The 21238-nt window shown below is 41.3% G+C and overlaps 2 protein-coding genes across 2 annotated transcripts in view; both read right to left on the bottom strand.

Moving 5' to 3' along the window:
* The window catches only part of LOC138795178 (collagen alpha-1(XIX) chain-like), a 151562-nt gene extending 136535 nt beyond the window's left edge, over positions 1-15027 (bottom strand). Inside the window, exons 1-7 of the mRNA XM_069974171.1 lie at positions 14983-15027; positions 14473-14517; positions 13605-13682; positions 11124-11159; positions 10825-10869; positions 7572-7625; positions 5535-5576 (exon numbers count right to left, since the gene is read on the bottom strand). Coding sequence (XP_069830272.1) covers positions 5535-5576; positions 7572-7625; positions 10825-10869; positions 11124-11159; positions 13605-13682; positions 14473-14517; positions 14983-15027 — 345 coding nt within the window. The remainder of the gene's footprint in view (positions 1-5534; positions 5577-7571; positions 7626-10824; positions 10870-11123; positions 11160-13604; positions 13683-14472; positions 14518-14982) is intronic.
* Positions 15028-17968: 2941 nt separating this feature from the next.
* The window catches only part of LOC138795177 (collagen alpha-1(XIX) chain-like), a 384669-nt gene continuing 381399 nt past the window's right edge, over positions 17969-21238 (bottom strand). Inside the window, exons 23-26 of the mRNA XM_069974170.1 lie at positions 20285-20338; positions 19943-19996; positions 19222-19275; positions 17969-18106 (exon numbers count right to left, since the gene is read on the bottom strand). Coding sequence (XP_069830271.1) covers positions 17969-18106; positions 19222-19275; positions 19943-19996; positions 20285-20338 — 300 coding nt within the window. The remainder of the gene's footprint in view (positions 18107-19221; positions 19276-19942; positions 19997-20284; positions 20339-21238) is intronic.

Genomic DNA, 21238 nt, shown 5'->3' with positions numbered 1-21238 from the left:
TGTTCTAGCCTTCAATTTTTCATTTTCTTAAAGGGATAAGAGGCAAAAAAAGACACAAAATGTGTAGCGCAGTTTCTCCCGAGTACGGAAATACCCCACATGTGGCGATAAAGTGCCAAGGGGGCGCAGGACGAGCCTCCAAAGGGAAGGAGCGCAAATTGGCTTTTGGAAGCTGAATTTCACTGAAAAGGATTTCAAGCGCCATGTCGCATTTACAGAGCCCTCGTGCTGCCAAGACACTGGAAACCCCCCACAAGTGACCCCATTCTGGAAACTACACCCCTCAAGGAATCTAACAAGGGGGGCAGTGAGCATATGGACCCCACTGGTGACGGGCACAAATGTGGAACAATGTCACGTAAAAGTAAAAAATTTCATTTTTTCACTTTCATGGCACAAATGTGCCCGTCATCAAGGGGTCCATATCCTCACTGCACCCCTTGTTAGATTCCCTGAGGGGTGCAGTTTCCAGAATGGGGTCACTTGTGGGGGGTTTACAGTGTTTTGGCAGCACGAGGGCTCTGTAAATGCGACATGGCGTTCATCATCCATTCTAGCCAAATCCAACCTCCAAAATCCAAATGGCGCTCCTTCCCTTCGGAGGCTTGCCCTGCGCCCACATGGCGCTTTATGTCCACATGTGGGGTATTTACGGACTCGGGGGAAATTGCTCTACACATTTTGTTTTTTTTTCCTCTTTTAACCCCTTGTGAAAATGATAAATTCAAGGCTAAACCAACATTATAGTGTAAAAAATGTAATATTTCATTTTCACGCCACATTGTTCCACATTTTTGCCCGTCACCAGTGGGGTCCATATGCTCACTACACCCCTTGTTACATTCCCTGAGGGGTGCAGTTTCCATAATGGGGTCACTTGTGGGGGGGTTTCAACTGTCTTGGCAACACAGGGGCCTTTTGAATGCAACATGGCCCTTCGAAATCCATTCCATCCAAATCCAGCCTTCAAAAACCAAATGGCGCTCCGTCCCTTCGGAGGCTTACCCTGCACCCGAATGGCGCTTTATGTACACATGTGGGGTATTTCCGTACTCAGGGGAAATTGCGCTACACATTAAATGTTTTTTTTTTATCTTTTAACCCCTTGTGAAAATGAAAAAATATGACAAGATTAATGATTTAGAGTAAAAATTTTACAAAAATTACACTAAATGTTGATCTAGCCTTGATTTTTTTCCATTTCCACAAGGGGTTAAAAAAGAAAATGAACACAAAGCGTGTAGGGTAGTTTCCCCTGAATACGAAAATACCCCACATGTGGGCATAATGTGCCATATGGGCACAGTGCAAGCCACCAAAGGGACAGAGCGCCATTTAGAGGCTGGAATGGAGGATAGAGGCCATGTCGCAATTACAAAGCTCCTGTGCTGCCAGGACAGTAGAAACCCCCGACAAGTGACTCTATTCTGGAAACTACACCCCATAAGGAATTTAACAAGGGGTGCAGTGAGGATATGGACCCCACTGGTGACGGGCACTTACGTAGAACATGTGCCGAGAAAATAAAAAATAAAATTTTTTTCATTTTCACGTCCCAAATGTGGCCGTCACCAGGGGGCCATATCCCCGCTGCCCCCCTTGTTAGATTCCTTATCGGGTGTAGTTTCCATAATGGGGTCACTTGTGGGGGGTTTCTACTGTCCTGGCCGCACAGAGGCTTTGTAATTGCATCATGGCATCCTCTAATGGGAATGGTGGCCATACCTACTTAGCTGGGGAAAAGGGACCATTCTAATTTATTTGGGGGTATTAGGCCAATTATTAGTTTATAAGGTTGAAAATGACAGGTGTCCATCAAACTCAACCTGTGTTGATCCAGAGGAAGGCAAAAACCCCTCGTGAGGCAGACGACAGTAGCCTCATCACAGGGGAAAAATTCCTTCCCGACTCCATAATGGCGATCAGAATAATCCCCGGATCAACATGACCCCTGAAATAGGAATAAGGGACAGAATTTAGATAATGTAGAACCCCAATGACGTGTGGTACGCCTTGAAGCGATCCAGTATGCAGAGGCCGGGGGGATCAGGACAGGTGTCACACTGGAAAATGGTGTCCTTCCTGATCCCCCTGTTACGCCACACTCTGCACTTCTTCTGGGGTTTCCCTTTCTCCAGTGTGGGGGACGTCACCTGGAAAATGTTGCCCTGGTGCGATACGGGGTCCCTCATATCCAGAAGTGCTGGGTCCGCTCCAAGGCTGCTAAATATTAGGGCTCTATTACTACTTCTGATATGTTCGGATCGTGCCGCAAGCTACAGGGCAGCGAGGGACCGGAAGAGGGGGTGCTGGTATAAAAGTTATCCCCGTACAGGTGGTGACCTTTATCCAGCAGTGGGAAGATCAGTTCCCGGACGATCTTCCCACTTGTTCCGAGGATGGGGGGGGAGGGGGCATCTGGGGGCATCTGGGGCTGGATTCGGGTGTCCCTTCCTACATACACTCTAAGGGTACGTGCACACTGCGGAATCGCGACAGATAACCCTTCGTGCATTCTGCAGTTGGCACCCGCCGGCGGACTGATGCAGGCGCACGTCTCCACACGTGTCATAGACTCCATTCTATGCACGGGCGGATTCCGCTCTCCGTCCAACGTGTTCATTCTTTGGACGGACGATGGAATCCGCTTGTGCATAGAATGGAGTCTATGACACGGGTAGAGACATGCGCCCGCATCAGTCCGCCGGCGGGTGCCAGCTGCGGAATGCACAAAGGGTTATCCTTTGCCATTCCGCAGTGTGCACGTACCCTAAATCTGTAAGTGTACCCTGAGGTACGCTCACACAGTTTGTAGAATTTCACTCCATACCGTCATCTCTTATTGGGACGGTACTGGCGGAAAAGACGTGTCTGGGGGGCAGCGTACGCTACGCTACCCCCAGACACGTCACTGGATGATGAGGATGATGAGGATGAATGAAGGAAAGAAGGATCCCTCCCATTCATCCTCACTGGCTGTTTCGGTGTCGGAGGCAATAACGTATGCGTCCGACACCGAAAACACCCTGGGGGCCATCTTTATATGGGGACTAGTATATGGGGTATGTAGTGGTGTAGTGTCAAACTTTATTCAATGTAGTGTGGTGTAATGTAGTGTTTTTTACGTGTTTTTTTACAGTAAGTATATAAAAAAAAAACCTACGCCAACAAAGGAGTTGCTGATAAATGCCGCACTTATGTGCGGCACTTATAAGCAGACCGTGGCAGTAGAATATAGAAAAAAAACACCCTACGCCAAAAAGGAGGAGTTGCTGATTAGCAGCGCACTTTCGTACGATGCTGATCAACACTCAGCGGCGATAGGGTGCGGAAAGTAGAAAAAAAAAATTTGAAAAAAAACCCAAAAACTTTTTCTACATTCTGAACATCCCTGTAGCTGCTGATAAGTGTATTACACATATCAGCCGCTAGAGGGCAGCAGAGCGCAAATTACGGAAAAAGCCGACGCTGGAGCCGAAAATAGCCGAGAGAAGCCGAACGTGACGTCACGGAGGAAGCCAAAGACCCAAACGAACACGAGGACGCCGCGAACCCAGAAGACGCCGATCAGGAGCCCGGGACAGGTGAGTAATGTACAAATACCTGCTCTGGACCCCTCGGCTACCTAGCTGAGGGGTCCAGGGCAGGTATTTACTATTTTGTGGGACTCTGATCGCCGGTCACGGCGATCGGGCCGGTGGCACGGTGACCACCATTACTTTTTACAGTTATGGCGGTCGGTGCCGTCCTCGGACAGCACCGACCGCCATTTCCGATCGCCGCTATTGGCTGATCTAAATTGATCAGCCTATAGCGGTGATCGTAAGCACAGGGGGGGTTAACCACCCCCCGTGCCGTGAAGCTAAGATGGCCTGCTATGATTTATAGCAGGCCATCTTCCCCGACCGCTGTGTGTGAACACACAGCGATCGGGGAAACATCGGGCGTACCTATACGCCCGTTTGCGTTAAAGCCCCCCCTGCGGGGCGTATAGGTACGCCCGATGTCGTTAAGGGGTTAAGAAACTTTGTAATTGGGTTTATTAGGCAAATATGCCATTATCTGCATTCAAAAAGACTTTCCCCGGGTCCCCCCCCTCTCCCTCCTCTCTCTCATTCACTGTTCATTATCAGGAAACCTCGAATCTTTTACATCAGTTGGACCCTGTCTGCTCTATGGAGAGGGGAGGGGGAGATTTGTCGGCAGCAGAGAGCAGAGAACAAAGGATTACACAGCAGGACCTGTGTGAAAGCCGGTATTTAGTGGTCAGAGAGGTCAGTGCTGACATCATAGGAGATAGCCTGGTGACATAGCTGTAAATTAACTCTTTGTTGTTCTGTTTTGGTGCCTCGTCTCCCTCAACCCCTCCCCTCTCCATAAGAGAATCATGAATCAAACTGCTTTTTCATGATAAAAAAGCAGTTTTCAGCTGATAAACCCAATTACAAAGTTTCTTAAAATCGCCCGTACTATTGATTTCTGCAAAAAAAAAAAAAAAAAATTTTTTAAAGAACAGTAACACTTTAAGTCACTCATGGATCTGGAAGTCCAGCTATTATCACATTAAGAAAAAAACAAAACAGGCTGATGTGTGTTGTCAGTATTAACCTTGATGGATCGATACAGTAATAGCTCAACTGGCTTTTATTCATCGAAAAACACACGGTGTATATATTGCCAAATTGTCCAATATGAAGCTAAGTGAAGTGAAATAGTTCCTCTCCGGCTGCAGTTTTACGGTATAAATTTGTGTTGCTTTTCTGCTGCCTTGAAATGTTGAATTGCTGACATAGCCGTAAGAAGTGGGACTACAACTAATAGCCTGGGAAAAGAGTCAATCATGTACTTTTCTGTTCTGAGGACAATTGCTAAGTTATACAGTTGATATAATCTAGCTCTTGTAATGGAAGGACACTTTCCTGGAGTTTTGTCACAGTAAGGTGGAGATCCCCTGCCAGTCGGAGCATATCACAGTAATTTTGATGTCAGTGAGTGACTGGACTCTTTACTCTTTGATGTTAGTTCCTGACATGGACTTCTTTCCAACATAACAGATTATATATAATATTGACTTTAACTAAAGAAATTCAAGTAAATGTTGTGACTTCCTTTTAGTGAACACATAGTAGACAGGAAGCCTTAACGTTAGGATATGTCCACACTAAGGGATCCTCGCGGAGATTGCCCTGCTTGTCCACGCGTGCTCCCACTTCGCTCTCCGCCCTTCCTACAGACTCCATTCTATGGTCAGGCGGATTCCACTCGCCGCCCAAAGAATGAACATTTCCATTCTTTGGGCGGAAAGCGGAATCCGCTCGACCATAGAATGGAGTAGGGGGGCGGCGGAAATTCAATTGGTAGCAGAATGCACGGGGAGTTTTCCGTGAAAATTTCGTGGTGTGGACATACCCTAAGCATGATATTATGATCATCTCTACTTACTGATAAACACATTTTAAGTAATCCCTTGTGCCTTTGGATCACTTCAACTTATAGAAACAGACTAAAATATATATTCAAAGATTATACAATACCTTAAGAATAGCTCCTATATCCCCGAGAAGTGGAAGGGCAATCTGCAAACACATTAAGAATGGTTAGAAGTTCCAGAAAAAAAAAAAAACCACATAATGGAAATTACATAGATAAAGCAAATAATCAATCCCATTAATGTTCTTAACTTACTACAAGGTGGTTAGAAAAAAAAAAGGGGTCAAGATTTGTCATCTATGTGTAACAAAAACTGGTGTAATTTACTAATAACAACCGATCACGGCTCAGCTTTCATATCTTAACAAGCTCTGATAGGGAAAGCCAGGGTTGTGAGTGGTTGCTATAAGCATATTACACCAGTTTTTGTTTGACACAGATTGATTAATCTGAACCGTTAAGTTTAAAGTCTGTTAATCACTTGTTCCTGAAAAGAACAATAATATAAGTAATGCCCAAAATAAAGAAATAAATACATCCTATGACAGGTCCAGCTAGTTGTTTTTTGTCATTTTTCTGGAATTATTGCAAACTGTTTGACTTTATTCAGAAATAAAAACTTATTAATGGTAACCAACCAGTCCAATTGTGCTGATATGGTTCCCTGCAGCACAGTATAGAGCTACTGTACTGTGCAGCTCACAGAGCATACCAGCTGTGTCTGCAGCAGTAGCTTTATAAAGGTTAAAAAAAAGTTTTACCATGTGAGGCCAGGAGGGGTGCGGCAACTAGTCATTTGGGCGAGAAGCTGCCCATGCTCCTGCCAATTACAGCTCTCTGCCTGTCAGCGTGTTCCGTGAGGATAATTGAGAGATCTGCTAGTGTCCTCTGCCTGTCAATTATCCCGGCACTGTGCACTGACAGGCATAGAGTTGCGAATAGTCATGGGCAGCTCCCCACTCAAATGACTAGATGCCACCCTCTCCTGGCATTGGGCGTCATAATTAAATTTCTTTTTGCTACTGCTGCAGTCACGGCTGGTATGCTCCATGAGCTGTACAGTACTGTAGCTCTATACTGTGCTGCAGGGAACCATATCAACACAATCAAGCTGATTGGTTCCCTTTAAGGCTATGTTCCCACTACGGGAACAAAGCAGGGAAAGGTGGCCGTCAATATTATGTGGTTGCCGTTTTTCCGTGCTATGTTCCAGGAAACACAGCCTACACCTAATTGTATGAAGCCAGACACTTTAAAGGGGTAGTCCAGCAGATTTTTTTTTTTCTTTCAAATTAACTGGTGTGAGAAAATGCCAGAGATTTGTAATTTATTTCTATTAAAAAATCTTCAGCTTTATCAGCTGCTATATGTCCTGCAGGATGTGATGCATTTTTTTCCAGTCTGGAGAGCAGGAGAGATTTTCTATGGGGATTTTCTACTGATCTTCTCACGAACAGGGGTGGCAGCAAAGAGCATTGTGTCAGACTGGAAATAATATACCACTTCTTGTAGGACATACAGCAGCTGATAAGTACTGGAAGATTCTGGAGATCAGTTGATTTGAAAGAATCCCCCATTAAATAGCCCATTAAAAAAATCAGTCCTACAATACTTTCCATAGCATAGAAGCATGGAAGTCCATACATCTGCCAACATTCGCCCCCCAAAAAGAAGTTTTCTCATCTTACAGTGTACCTCCAAAGTTCAGTTTCCACCTGAAAAGTCTCATGTACAGAACGCACTGGTCATTGTATCATTGACTTGATGACTTGACTGCATCTTTCCACCCTGGATCTGAGGATTGGATGGGAACTGAACTTTGAAGTTACACTTTAAACAGAAAATAAAGAGGCTACCTAGCAGATCCCTGGTAGTTCTAAGATTACATATTTATTTTCCAGATAAAAGAATAAAACTTTACTGTCCATTTAATGAATGGGAATACACAGGGCTGTTTCTGCCATGAGGCGGAATGAGGCGGCCTCAGGCGGCAGAATCTGCGGTCCTGAAGGGGATGTCTTAGAGCGGACGATACGCGCTAATGAGGAGGCGGCCACCTAAGGTTTGCCTTAGGTGGCGGAGAACCCAGAATTGGCCTCGGGAATACTTATCATAACAACAATGTACATTCTTTCACATACTGGGTCACCTGGAGGACCCGGGAGTCCCGGTCTGCCATCTCTGCCTGGGGCACCCTATACGACAAAGTAAAAGCAAACAAGTCATAAAATTAACAGTTAGAAATACATTGACCCGATTGATACAGTGCAGAGAAAATGTTACAGAACTTCCACCCATTGATTGAACTAAGATGATTCAGCCTTTGGCACCAACACCATTCATAGAAAAGTAGCTGCCATATAGACTATTGTAGTGCAGAGGTAAATAAAGGACAGGCTGTGCCTGGTAACGGGTAAAAAGATAGAAGGGGCAACAGTGCTTCACCGATTCTTTTCATGATCATGTTTATGCCTATCCTAGTCAGCAAACACTGTTAGTATGGAAACCCCTTTAGGAGGACAGGTGGCTTTAGTTATTGGGATATTTCTGTTAAAAGAGGTACTTTGAACTTAAAGTGGAACTTTCAGCAAGTTAGATGAGTCTAACCTGCTGATAGCCCCCTAGAGCCCCAGGGATGCTGAGGAGGAATATATGTGTGGTACCTTCCTCCTTGGTGCCGATCTCACACTGTTAATTGCTGTAAACTCCATTCCAGAGCACCGTTAGGAGCAATGCCATATCATCCTGCCCACCCATTCCATTAATTATCATTAGAAGAGGCAGGTGGATGACGCGGAAGTTGCCCAGGAGCAGAGTGTACCCCAACTAACAGTGTGGAACCGGAGCTGAGGAGGAAAGTAACTCACATACCTTCCTCCTCAGAGTCCTCAGCGCTATAGGGGGCTATCAGCAGGTTAGATTTGTCTAGTACCCCTTTAACCTATACCTACAACTCCTCTTGAGTAAGATGCCAATTAAAAGTGCTTTGGCTCTTATATATGAATACAATCACATACTTGCTTAATTTAAACTGCCTCCACCATTGGTTTCTCCAACTTATGTCAAAAACATTTTATCGAGTATAGAAGTTGATGTCTTAGTCTTGTTTGGGGGACTGTCATTATGCATTAAAAAACATCTCCTTACCAGTACAGTTCTTCTTTTCTTGTGATGGAAAAAAAGATAAAAACCTAGGAAGTTTTAGCACCTTTTCCTTTCCTCTGTAAATAATGATGTATCACAGAACGTAGATCTTATTGTATGTGTCATACGCTGCTCCCTATTTATGCTGTTATTTTCTAGAACTACAGGGTTTTGTCAGACTAATTAGTGGATGGCTTCTATGTACAAGGGAGTGACTGTAAGCAAGCTAAAAAAACAAAAAACATAGATGCCATTTTATGAGGCTTATTAAAGAAGAAGTCCAGCAAAAAAAATTTTTTTTAAATTTAAGTATTGTATTGCCCCCAAAAGGTATAGAAATCATCAATATACATTTAATACGGGAAATACTTACAAAGTACTTTTTTCCCTGCACTTACTACTGCATCAAGGCTTCACTTCCCTGATAAAATGGTGATGTCACTTCCTGGATAACATAGTGATGTCACTTCCTGGATAAAATGGTGATGTCACTTCCTGGATAAAATGGTGATGTCACGACCCGACTCCCAGAGCTGTGTGGACTGTGGCTGCTGGAGAGGATGGTGGCGGGGGACACTGAGGGACACAGGGCACTGGAGGGACACTGAGCATTCCTCTGCCATCATCCTCTCCAGCAGCCACAGCCCGCACATCTCTGGGAGTCGGGTCGTGACTTTACCATGTTATCCAGGAAGTGACATCACCATGTTATCCAGGAAGTGACATCACCATTTTATCCAGGAAGTGACATCACCATTTTATCCAGGAAGTGAAGCCTTGATGCAGTAGTAAGTGCAGCGAAAAAAGCACTTTATGTGCATTTCCCATAGCAAGTTATTATTGGTAATTTGTATAACTTTTGGGGGGAAATGCAATACTTTTTTCCAGACTTCTCCTTTAAAAATGGGCAGAACAATACAGTTTCACTACATCACTAGAGCCATGGGTTGGTTGCTTTGTTTCTTTCTGAATGTGGTTACATAGTTTTCCTTTTAAAACTACAGGTCTTTATGACAATCTAAGATCATATTAATATGTCAATTATAATAAATAAAGATGAGCTCTGGCAAGTCCAATGGTAAGGGAAATTGGTTTTATCAAACAGATAATTCTTATAATGCTAATGGATAATTTTTCACATTATTAAAGAGGTTGTGCTGGCTTCAGATTAATGACCTCCTCCTGCTCAGTTCTGTGATTAGGGCGTGGAGAAAGCCAGCAGATTGGAAAAACAGACTGGAATGGAAGATTGCCCGGCAGGACCACTAGCTGGAAATAGGGCCTGTTTACACTGAGGAAAAGAGGCAGAATTTCAGGTGGTGTCCACGGTGTGGGCTCCGCTTCCAGTTCCGCCTCTTTTGCTCAGTGTGAACCGGCCCTATTTCTCTTGTGGTTCACAAAATGCATCTCTCTATATTCTGTAAATATTTCCCTACACTGAGTCTTACAGATATTTCAATGTCAGAAAATTGCTGTAAAAAGGGTATGTTAAATTATCCCTCTTCGTGCTCTTACTCTGCTTTCACTTCCTGCTTTGGGTGAAGGGCAGGCACCTTCACAGTCATTGGCTGGCCAGCAGCACTGTGGTCCTCTGCACTCTGTTGTTCTGTGTTGTGCTCTGCTATGCCAGGTCACATCCTGACAGCTCCATAGGGCTTGGAGCTGTCAGTGTGAAGATTGATTTCTGCAGATAAGGTGGACAGGCAGAGGACCATTGCAAAGTTTCTTATTTTATTTTTTAATGACCTACTATTTTAGTTGTTGTGATGAGAATACCCCTCGAACTGGCTTTAACAGGTTTTACTTGGTTTACCCCCGACAGGAAACTGTGCAGTTTTTTCTTTTTAATGTGGTATTGTCTTCACAGCTCCCCATCTTCATCTCCATCTCCATCTTTCCTAAGAGAACATATCTTCTGCTGTCTTGGGAGGCTTATCTGGATCTTGTCTCTAAACTCTAGCCCTGTCCCCTGAGTGATATCCTCCTCACTTATGCCATATAATGTCATACATAAATATCTATATTGGGATATCTAGGATAGAATGAGGTGTGTTTAAAGAGGAGGACAAACATACAACAAATACATTTTTGGTGGTTTTAGAACTGGAGTAGACAGATGATATATGTAGCACTGATATATGTTTCTTCAGCATTTTCCCTTTTTAGTTTTCTGATATCACAAAACCCCTTTAAGCAAAGGGACAAAACAGATGGAGTATATTTTTCTAATTCAAGTGTCTCACCACTCACTTGTGCACCTGGGGGTCCTGGCAATCCTGGAAGACCCTGCGGACCCTAAAAAAGAAAATATACATATATAACACTTCCCAGTCTAATCATGCTAGGTATATTAACATATAATATGAATAAATAGTATTTATTCATAAGAAACATCAAATAATATTAGTATTTTAACCCTACATAATGTATCACTCTGAATTAGGAATAAATCACTTAACAATTAAATAATATGTACTTAATATAATGCCATGTAAATGATTATATTGTCAAATAATCCATAAACTCTATACATAATCTTTAACATTTACCTGTATACCTGGAACTCCTGGTGGTCCTACTGGGCCCTACACATAAAAAAATTATAAAAAAAATGTAGGTATTCAAGAAATTCAAAGGATAAACATTTGAACATTCCTTAAAGGTGAAGTCCGGCCTCCCTCTTTAAAAAAAAAAAAAAAAAAAAAAGGCAGGACCACGGGGTCAAGTAACAAAAAATGTTAAAGGGGTTATCCAGCGCTACAAAAACATGGTCACTTTCTTCCAGAGACAGCACCACTCTTGTCTCCAATTTAGGTGCAGGTTTTGCTACTCAGTTGTATTGAAGTGAATGGAGCTTAATTGCAAACCGCACCTGAACTGGAGACAAGAGTCGTGTTGTTTTTGAAAGAAAGTGGCCATTTTTTTGTAGCACTGGATAACCCCTTCAACTCACCGTTCTCCATGCCTCTTCAGCCTCTCCCACCGGGTTCCGGGATCTCCGGCGCTGCACACATCAAGACCCGGCTCACACAACTTGCAACTCCAGTCACTGATTGGGTGAGCGGGCTGTCCATCAGCCGGGACAGGCATTTTCCCCGAGTCATGATGTCATCACAACTAGGGGAAAAAATTGCCTTCTGGCAGGAGTCCTGTGGCCGGTCCTGACAGCATGGGGGGAGGTAAGTTATTACTCATTATTACATTGTCTTCTGCCCCTGCCGGCTGCTGTATTTTTGAAAATTGAAAATGAATAAGAAAGTAAATGTCCTGCCAGCTTCCTAATGTTTGAGTCAACCTATATTCTCTGGAATGGAGTGAGCAAGGAGGCAATCATAATGCTCATCATACACTGCACTCATCACTCTGCTTATTTCATAAAAAGAATGGGGCTTGTTTTACATAGTGCCTCTTGGCAGAGCTTACTTCAGACTGATTTATATATCTCCTATTTAAATCAATAGTCAATCCGTATGCGGAACGTTTCTAAACTTCCATTAGAGGTGGCTGCCGGCGGACAGAATTGTATTATTTTACACTTAGAGCATGAAGGGAAACATAGGATTTTTCTAGTTTAAAAAAAAAACAAAAAACTAAGCCCCCAACCCCTATAAAGGTAAGTCAAGACTTTGCAGGTGAAATTTACTTTAAATGGATAAGGCACAAAACAAAATATATTTAAAAGAAGTTTTCTTAAAAGAATTACTCTGTTTGTATTCAGCTTTTAGCTACACAAGCAAAAAATAAATAAAAAACCTCCACTTCTACAAAAATACTTTTAGTGGATCAAGTGGTTTGAGCGCAGTAATGCCGATGGCCTATGTAACACCAAGAAGTAAAGCAAAAACAAACTGATTAAAACCTCTATGCTAATATCTAGTTGGATAGTTTTGATTTTACAGAAAGTAGAACCAATTTAGAAAGGTATGAATAAATATGAAGTTGATTCTCGTCTATGACGGGAATGAACATATTAGGTCAGTGGATAGCAACAAAACATTTACTTAAAGCGTAACTGTCATTTCAGGGCCATTTTTCTGAAAACATTAAATATCAACAGTACAAGCGATTTTAAGAAACTCTGTAATAGGTTTTATGTACCAAAAGAGTTTCCTTCTGTACTGAAAAAACAAACTCCCAGCCTCCCCCCTCACATCAAATGAAGCAGGATTTCTGTCTCCATTATGTGGCTATGGAGGGGGGAGGGGCTGTTAGGAGTGACTGAGCACGGAGCAGCCCTGCACAGCACAACACCCTGCAATCTTCTCTCAGTAAGTTCATAGATAAGCACTGACCTTTCTGACCCCAGAATCCAGCGTTTTAGGTGCCCTGAGAGTCTACAAACAGCTGACCTTCATGTCACCTCTTCCTGCTCCCTCATCTCCCCCAGCCCCTCCCCCCTTCATAGGCTTACAATGGAGAGAGCAGAGGCCGTCTTCACTGGCTTCTCTGTAATGAAGACGTGTTTGCCTGATAATGCACAGATAAGAAGTCAGGGGGGGGGGGAGGCTGGGAGATTGCTTCTTGAGTACAGAAGGAGGCTTTTTTGGCTGATAAAACCTATTACAGAGTTTCTTAAAATCGCTTATACTACTGATTTCTGCAATAAAAAAAAAACATGACAGTTACACTTTAAATAAAAAAGAGAAATGTGTTTAAACCTAGAATATAGAGGAGGAATGCTATAAGCCCTACTACTTTTAAAATGCCTCCAGCATGTTGAAACTTAAACTGCAGGGAAGTTTGGGGAATGTTTATACCAAACTAAAAGATGTAAAAAAAATATATAAAATGTATCTTTAACTTTCCACCAACCCCCAGCTTTTCTCGTTCTTCAGAAAATGCAAGGAATAAAAAAGAGTAACTAAAAAAAATTTTCTGTGCAGAACATTTTGTAATGCTACCAAATTCTGATAATATCTGAAATTAAAAAATAATTTTATAGTGATCTTATAGTGTTTTTCAGGATAACTGTATTTTTTACTTTTTTTTATTAAAAAGTGTTGGTACCATGCAATCACCTATTGACTTACCTGGGGACCTTCGGCAACTACCCCAGGTGATCCTGGCTCTCCTGGAGATCCTTGTACACCTGGCAAACCTCTTTCTCCCTGGTAAATTCAAATATCAAAGACATAAGGGCTACATTACAGGAAGAAGATGGTCAACAATCAATAGCTAGCAAAAATTCAATGGATGAGTGAGAAAGTCTAAATGGGACCAAAAAGTCATAAAGTCCCTGAGAAAGCATCCGATGAATAAGAATGAATTTTGGGTGTTTTTTCTTCTTCTTTCTATGGCTATGTTCCCACAATGTTCTATTTTTGGAAAGAGCAGTGATTGTTTTCCTTTAAAACAACGGCCGTTCTTTTCGTACTGCAATGAAATGCATTGAAGTCATTGGAACAGCGGCTGTTGTTTGCACACAATGTATTGTGCGAAAACAATGGCTGTTGTTCCATTGACTTCGATGAAAAACAACTAACCGTTCTTTTCAAAAATAGTACGTTGTGTCAGATTTTTTTTTTTCAGAAGTGAAAGCTATTCCCCGCAAAGGATGAAACTCTTTCTAGAAATTTAGAGCATACCCCCTGCACCTCCTATGATTTTCCTTTTACTCGTAACTCTGAGTAGTAAGTTGTATCCCCCTATTCCTCCTCCTTCAAGTTTCTTGTTGAGTGAGAAGGTTTGTAAATATTTAAAGGCAGCCTGCCAGTAGACAAAAGACATTAGAGTGCTGGAAGGTGACCGCGATAACTTTTTACACTATATCTATATCTTATGAATTCACATGTACACGTTTTATATTAATAAAACACAAAAACTAACCATAGCTACACATCCATGTAGTCTTTTTGCATGTTTCTATAATATTAAATAACTTTCCATAGTTAAACCTACCTTTGGACCCCGTGGGCCAGGTGCACCAGGTATTCCATCTGGTCCCTGAAAAATACAAAGTGGGACCAAAAATTATGAGAATTCTTGGAAAGTCAATTTTGATATTATTATACGTTTGGATTTTAGGAAATTCTACCATTATGAGAAAAAATGTAATACAGGTACTGTTATGTATGGAGTCAAGCCATTTATTTTTAGCAGCCAATTTAGTTTTTAACTCATACAGATCTAAGCAAAAACATTAATAGATAAGAGTTTTATGATTAAAAGGAATCTCTCACCAGTCAGCTGCATATCAAACCACTGGTAACAATAAATAACATTTAGGACACTAATACCAAATGCAACTTATATTTTGCTGTCTCTGCAGTGAAAGCTTTGAAAATCAACTTCATAGTAACATAGTAAAATAGTTAATAAAGTTTTAGAGCAGAAGAGAGGTGCTTCCTTGTGCAATAAAAAACAGAGAAATAAATATATCCTATCAGGGTGCTTATGAAACATACTCACCTGGAAGAGTTTTGCAAGGTATAGGCACAACTCTATTGAAGGCATAAACAGATATACACCGCAGGTGTTCCGAGGGGTGACACCACCAGAGGTGGGAAGTAGACATGCAGCGAAACCACTGGACCAAGGATAGCCTCAAAGGGTGGATCAGTGCAGATGTAATATAGTTCCAGGATACAAATACAAGGACCGTCAGAAGATGAAGTCAAATGAGATACAGGAAACAGATCACTGATCTCAGTGAGACGAGCCAAGGAGAACACTGTTTGCTGCTGGTGGGCCAAAAACGCATTGCCAATAAAAAGAACAGTTTGACTTCATCTTTTGACGGTCCTTGATCTTATTTGTATCCTGGAACTATACTACATCTGCGCTGATATTAGGAAGCAGGTCACGCGCCCGGCATCCAGCTCTGTCGAGGCGCGCGACTCCGCTTTCAGAGATGTGTCCCTCACTACAGGCAGGGCCGGTTGCCAAGGGCGTGCTGACGACACCCCTGGCAGCCGCTCTGGACTTCCGATTGCGTGCGGCGTCCGGAGACGTCGTTGGTGTCCTTAGTTATCAGCAGGGCTGGTAGCTGGGGGCACGCCGTCGGCGTCCCTGACAGCCTGCTGTACGTCATCAGGTGTTATGTGACTATGTGACTTCATCAGGTGTTATGTCAGTGACTGACAGCTTACCTGGCCAGTTAGCTGTCAGCACTTAGCCTTCTGCTCACTATAAGTTTCAGCCCCCAGCATTTTCCCCTTGCCTGTCATAGCGCCTAGTTCCTAGTGCCTTAACCTATAAAATCTCCTGACCATGTTACCTAGTGATTCTGACCTCTGCATTCGCTTTTTGGATTCTGATTTTGTACCTTGCTGCCCTTTTGTTACCGACCCTGACACTGACTTTGCTATTATTGTGTTAGTCCGTCTTGTCTTGTTTTTTTTTGCACGTGTTACAGCATAGGAAACGTCGCCCAGTTTTCTGCAGTTATCAAGAACTGTTGTGGCAAGAAGGTAGGGCCAGCTGGGGCGGGTGCCAGTGGCAGTGTCGCACTTGTCTGTTGTCTTCCCACACCCCTACCAGACAGCTGATCGCCCCTTTGGGGCTTTCATTGGTCCAGTGGTCTTGTTCAGATCACACTGCTGCAGTTAATAAAGTAGAAACAAGAGTCCATCAGCTTCAACCTAGAGAAACTCTACTGTGTTGATCCAGATGAAGGCAAAAACCCCTATGAGGCAGATAATAATTGCCCCATCACAGGAATAAAATTACTTCCAATGGCAATCAGAATAATGCCTGGATCAACGTGTCACCAGAAATCTAATAGCCAAAACTAATGCCCATTGTAATATTATATTTTTTAAGAAAAGACATCCAGGCCTCCCTTGAGCTTGTTTGATGTGTCAGCCATAAACATCATGTGGCAGAGAGTTCCACAGTCTCACTGCTCTTACAGTAAAGAATCAGCATCGATGCTGATGGTGAAATCTTCTTTCCTCTTGATGTAGAGGATGCCCCCTTGTCATGGTTACAGACCTAGGAGTAAAAAGATCACTAGAAAGATCTCTGTACTGTCCATTCATATATTTGTACATTGTGATCAGACCATCCCTAAGGAGTTTTTTTTTTCTAAACTAAATAACCCCAAGCTTGAACCTGTCTTGGCACTGTAAGGGCCCTATTACACGGGATGATTATCGTGAGAAAAATCGTTATATCGTTCGAATTTAAATGATAATTGTTCTGTGTAATTGCAGGCAACGATCGAAAAATCATTTGTATGCCGTTGATCGTTGATTTAGGGCCCTATTACACAGGACGATTGTTTTTTGAAAATTCGTGAAAACGTTCGAATTTAAACGATAGTTTTTCTGTGTAATTGCAGGCAACGATCGAAAAATCATTCATATGTCGTCAATCGTTTATTTAGATCTGAACCTAAAATTATCGTTAATCCTTCGCTAATCGTTCGCTGTAATTCCACGTTTGTTCGCTCAAGTTCCGTATTTTTTCACTAATCGTTCAACCGCACATTGCACATTGTTTTTCTGAGATCAGAAGGAATAAACGATCGCAATAACGATCGCAATACCGATCGTATCTAACGACAATCATTTTGTGTAATATGGTGAACAATTTCAGATTAACGATAAACCCTCTCATTTGCGATCGTTTATCGTTAGTTGTTAATCGTTAAAAATTGCTCCGTGTAATAGGACCCTAACCCACCCATTCCCCTAATGACCTTTGTCGTCCTCCTCTTCACTCACTCCAGTTTAGCTGTGTCCTTCTTATATACCGGTGCCCAAAACTGTCCACAGTATTCCATTTGTGGTCTGACCAGTGATTAATAAAGAGGCAAAACTATGTTCTCATCTTTAGTATCTATGCCTCGTTTGATGCATCCTACTATTTTATTATGCAAACAATATAGTGGAAGAAGCTGAAAGCACTCACCGCTCTAATGCAAGAAGTCTTTATTTCGTGGTAGGTAAAAACGTGGACATTAGTCCTGCAGGACGGCAGATGCTATATCCTATACAAACAACATTTTCATGACGGCCATTTCGCGCGCATGCGCGCTTCGTCAGACGGCTGACGAAGGTCCAGATTCTACTATTTTATTAGCCGTTGCTCCAGGAATTATTCTGATTGCCATTTGGAGTCAGGAAGGAATTTTCTCCCTGTGATAGTTCGGTCTTAGCTTCCATCACCTAGCCCTAATTGCAAATTTCCTGCATGCACCATGAATAGTAATCTTGGAATGCATGCCAAAATTACCAATTTATCAAGATTGGGAAAGGGAAAAGAGAGGTGTGCCACCCATGGCACTTTAGGGTGTAGCATTGCCTCTCTGACTCTTTAGATTTGGTAAATAAAGTCGATTTTTGGCGGTGTGTTACGAAATTATGAGCAACTGATTCACATGTCAGGTATATTATATAGATATATTTCTACAAAAAAAAACCAAAAAAAACCCCCCCCAGGAACCATACAATCAATAACATGCTATAGAAATGCCCTTTGGATAGCAAAGTGAAGCAGAAATGCTTACTGGTTCCCCTGGTAGTCCAAATCCTGGTGGTCCTGGTTCTCCTTTAGGACCTGGAGGTCCTTCAGGGCCACCGGAATCCCCCTATGAAATAACAAAACAATCAAACACTTTTACATGTTTTTTAGAAGGAAAGCTCAAGCATCTTATTTAAACATTATATTGCAATAAAGATTTTTTAGATATAGATAAGATTTTTTTTATCATTTATATTAGAAAAAGATATCATTATTTTGTACCTTTCTCTGAGGTTTAACATTGTGGTCTATTCATTATTTATAAAGCTAGCACATAAAAAGCCACAAGTACAATGGAACGCTAAGAACGGTAACCAGAAAATATCAATATTTAGGTGAAATTTTGTTCTGTATAACCTAAACACAAGAAGTAAACTTTGTGATGATATGAACAAAACAGTTATTGTTGTAACAAAAGTGGGTGGTAGACATTGTTAAACATGTGAAAGAAAAATTTCTTAGCAACTATTACTGAGTGAATGTTTTTTTTTTTACTCCTAATTACATCTTAGTCATACAATGTTCTTACATCTCATTCTATAATATTTTCAGATTAACTATAACAATGAATCACTCATCGAGCAATCTCAGTACAAAAAGATGTACTAAATATGCAAGTAACTTCGAAAACTTCTCTGTCTCTGCATACATTGTAAAAGCAAACTTTTTTTTTTTTTTTTGCAATGTGTGCATAGATAGCTGTTGTTTTTTTTTTCCATGGACTGTACCAATATATTCACACATAGTATTTTAGTCAGTATTTTTTAGCCACAATTAGTTGTGGAACCAACAGAGAAAAATTATAATGGAAATATTTGCATAATTTGGCTATGTTCCCACAATGTCTTTTTTTTTTTTTTGGGCTGTTTGAGTTTGAATAACTACTGTTATTTCATAATGACGGCCATAATTTGTGCAAAAACAGCAGTTATTATAAAATAACAGCTGTTATTTGGACTCAAACGGCCAAAAAAAGACTTTGTGGGAACATAGCCTATCTGCGTTTTCAACCAGCTCCAGGTTTGGTTGAAAAAATACTGACCAAAATACTGAAGAAAATACTATGTGTAAACATAGCCTAACAGTAGAACATTGTTAGATAAGACAACTGACATATTTTGCTTTTATTTGTAAACCGAGCCTCTAAGGGAAATAGAATAAAGTTAACTAAGAAAAACATACTTTTTCTCCTTTGGTGCCTGATTTTCCAGGTATTCCGTGTTCTCCAGGTAATCCCTGTTGTGCAATGTTGGTTTTAAAAAAAAAAATGAAAGAGAAAAAAGTTATCAACAGAAATCTGCCAGTCACTTAATCCCCAAATCCTATTGTAATATTTAAAGTGACACTGTCACCCCCTTTTTGGATTTTGACTGCTCTCTACTGGTGTAAAGGGTAAATGTTACAGCTTTCATTACTTATTTTTTTATCACATCTCATGGTGCTTGTTCTGGTAAAAAGTCGTTTTTATCCCCGGTGGATTGGTAAATGTGGGCGGGGCCTCGTGGCCTATGTGCCACATCGCTCCACCCCTAGCGCCACTTAGCCCCGCCCCCATCATTGCCGCATAGGCACCGCCACCTCAGCAGCTATTGGAAGGGCCATCCTAGAGCTCTAGGCCCCACCCCCTAGATTGTCCCACACCAATGGCCTCTGAGGGGGCGGGGCCATTGTGGCATGAGTTTAATTACTAAAAATGCCCGTCTTTATCAAACAACTGACGTTTTTTCATGTAGAAAAGACAGTGTGGCAACATAGCCAAATAGAGAACATTGTTATATCGGAAAAACAGCTATATACTGTATTTCACTCAATTTTCTGGCTGCATTTTGGTATTATATTACTGTGTGTAAGCATATCCTTACAGCAAATACATTGTGATATGTATAAATAAAAATATACATACTACTTCTCCTGGTTCCCCTTTTGGTCCTGTAGATCCAGGTTCTCCTTTTGACCCCTAAAACATTTTAAACTGTATCAATAATTGTAGATAATTGTAAATATATTGCATTACTAAAACCAAGAATCCAATGACATAATATATATATATATATATATATATATATATATATATATATATATTCAATTATTTAAAAAAATTGATGTATTCACTAAAATGAATTGTTATAGTTTCTAGAAGCCTTTCAAATTTACAATATGAAAAACTGGGTACATTTATTGTTATTGATTATCTAGAAGGCTAGATCATTGTATTTTTATGTTTAGAAAAAGTATATAATCATACCTCAATACCAGGAGCCCCTGCAAATCCTGGCAATCCTGGATGCCCTGGTTCACCCTTATATAAAATCAAGTAAACATAGAGAAAATATATTGTATGCATAAAAAAAAAAAAAAAAAAAATATATATATATATATATATATATATATATATATTCATCAATAAAATAATAATGTACTAATATAATTCATCAACAGAATACAGCCTTACAGTCTGCATACAATGTATGCAGATCCATTTAGTACATTCAGACAGATCCATTTAGTTCATTCTAAACAATGGCACAAAATTTATTTTGGTTTAACTAAAGAGTTTTGTTACTTTGAATTTAAATGGATATTCTGGAAAAAAAATTGTTTTCCCTTATCTACAGGATAGAGGAAAAGTAGGAGATCCCCGGGATCCGACCCCTGAACTCCCCGGCATTCTCCATATCTGACCCAGCCGGCTCTGTTATCAATAGATCTCCGCATCGGCACGGAAAGAGACAGAATCCTGTGGATAGGGGAAAAGTTATTCTTTCCTGGAATACCCATTTAAGATACGCAACATATATTATATTGGTCAGTATTTTGCTGGATTTGGCCCAAAACACTGCAGAGGTACATAGGGTTCCATTGTACTTTTATCTGTGTTTGGGTTCCATTACCGTTATTGGCGATACAAAATACTGACTTAGGTCACGTTCACACTACGTATTTTCACAATAAACATCAGCCATTGTTGCAGATTGTTGTTGCCGTTGTTTATTGACAGTGTGGCACAACAGCCATACAAAAGTTAGTTGATGGCCGCCATTTAAGGGCAAATAATTGCCGTTATTTTAAAACAACGGCCATTGTTTTGAAATAACGTCTGTTATTTGCAGTTAAATGACGGCCATCAACTAAATTTCAACAGTGTGTGAACATAACCTTTCTATGCACAGGATAGTAAGTTGGACACACACCCAGGAGT

The sequence above is a fragment of the Dendropsophus ebraccatus genome, chromosome 6, assembly GCF_027789765.1.
Source record: "Dendropsophus ebraccatus isolate aDenEbr1 chromosome 6, aDenEbr1.pat, whole genome shotgun sequence".
Lineage (NCBI taxonomy): Eukaryota > Metazoa > Chordata > Amphibia > Anura > Hylidae > Dendropsophus > Dendropsophus ebraccatus.
This window is presented reverse-complemented; position numbering and strand designations above follow the sequence as displayed.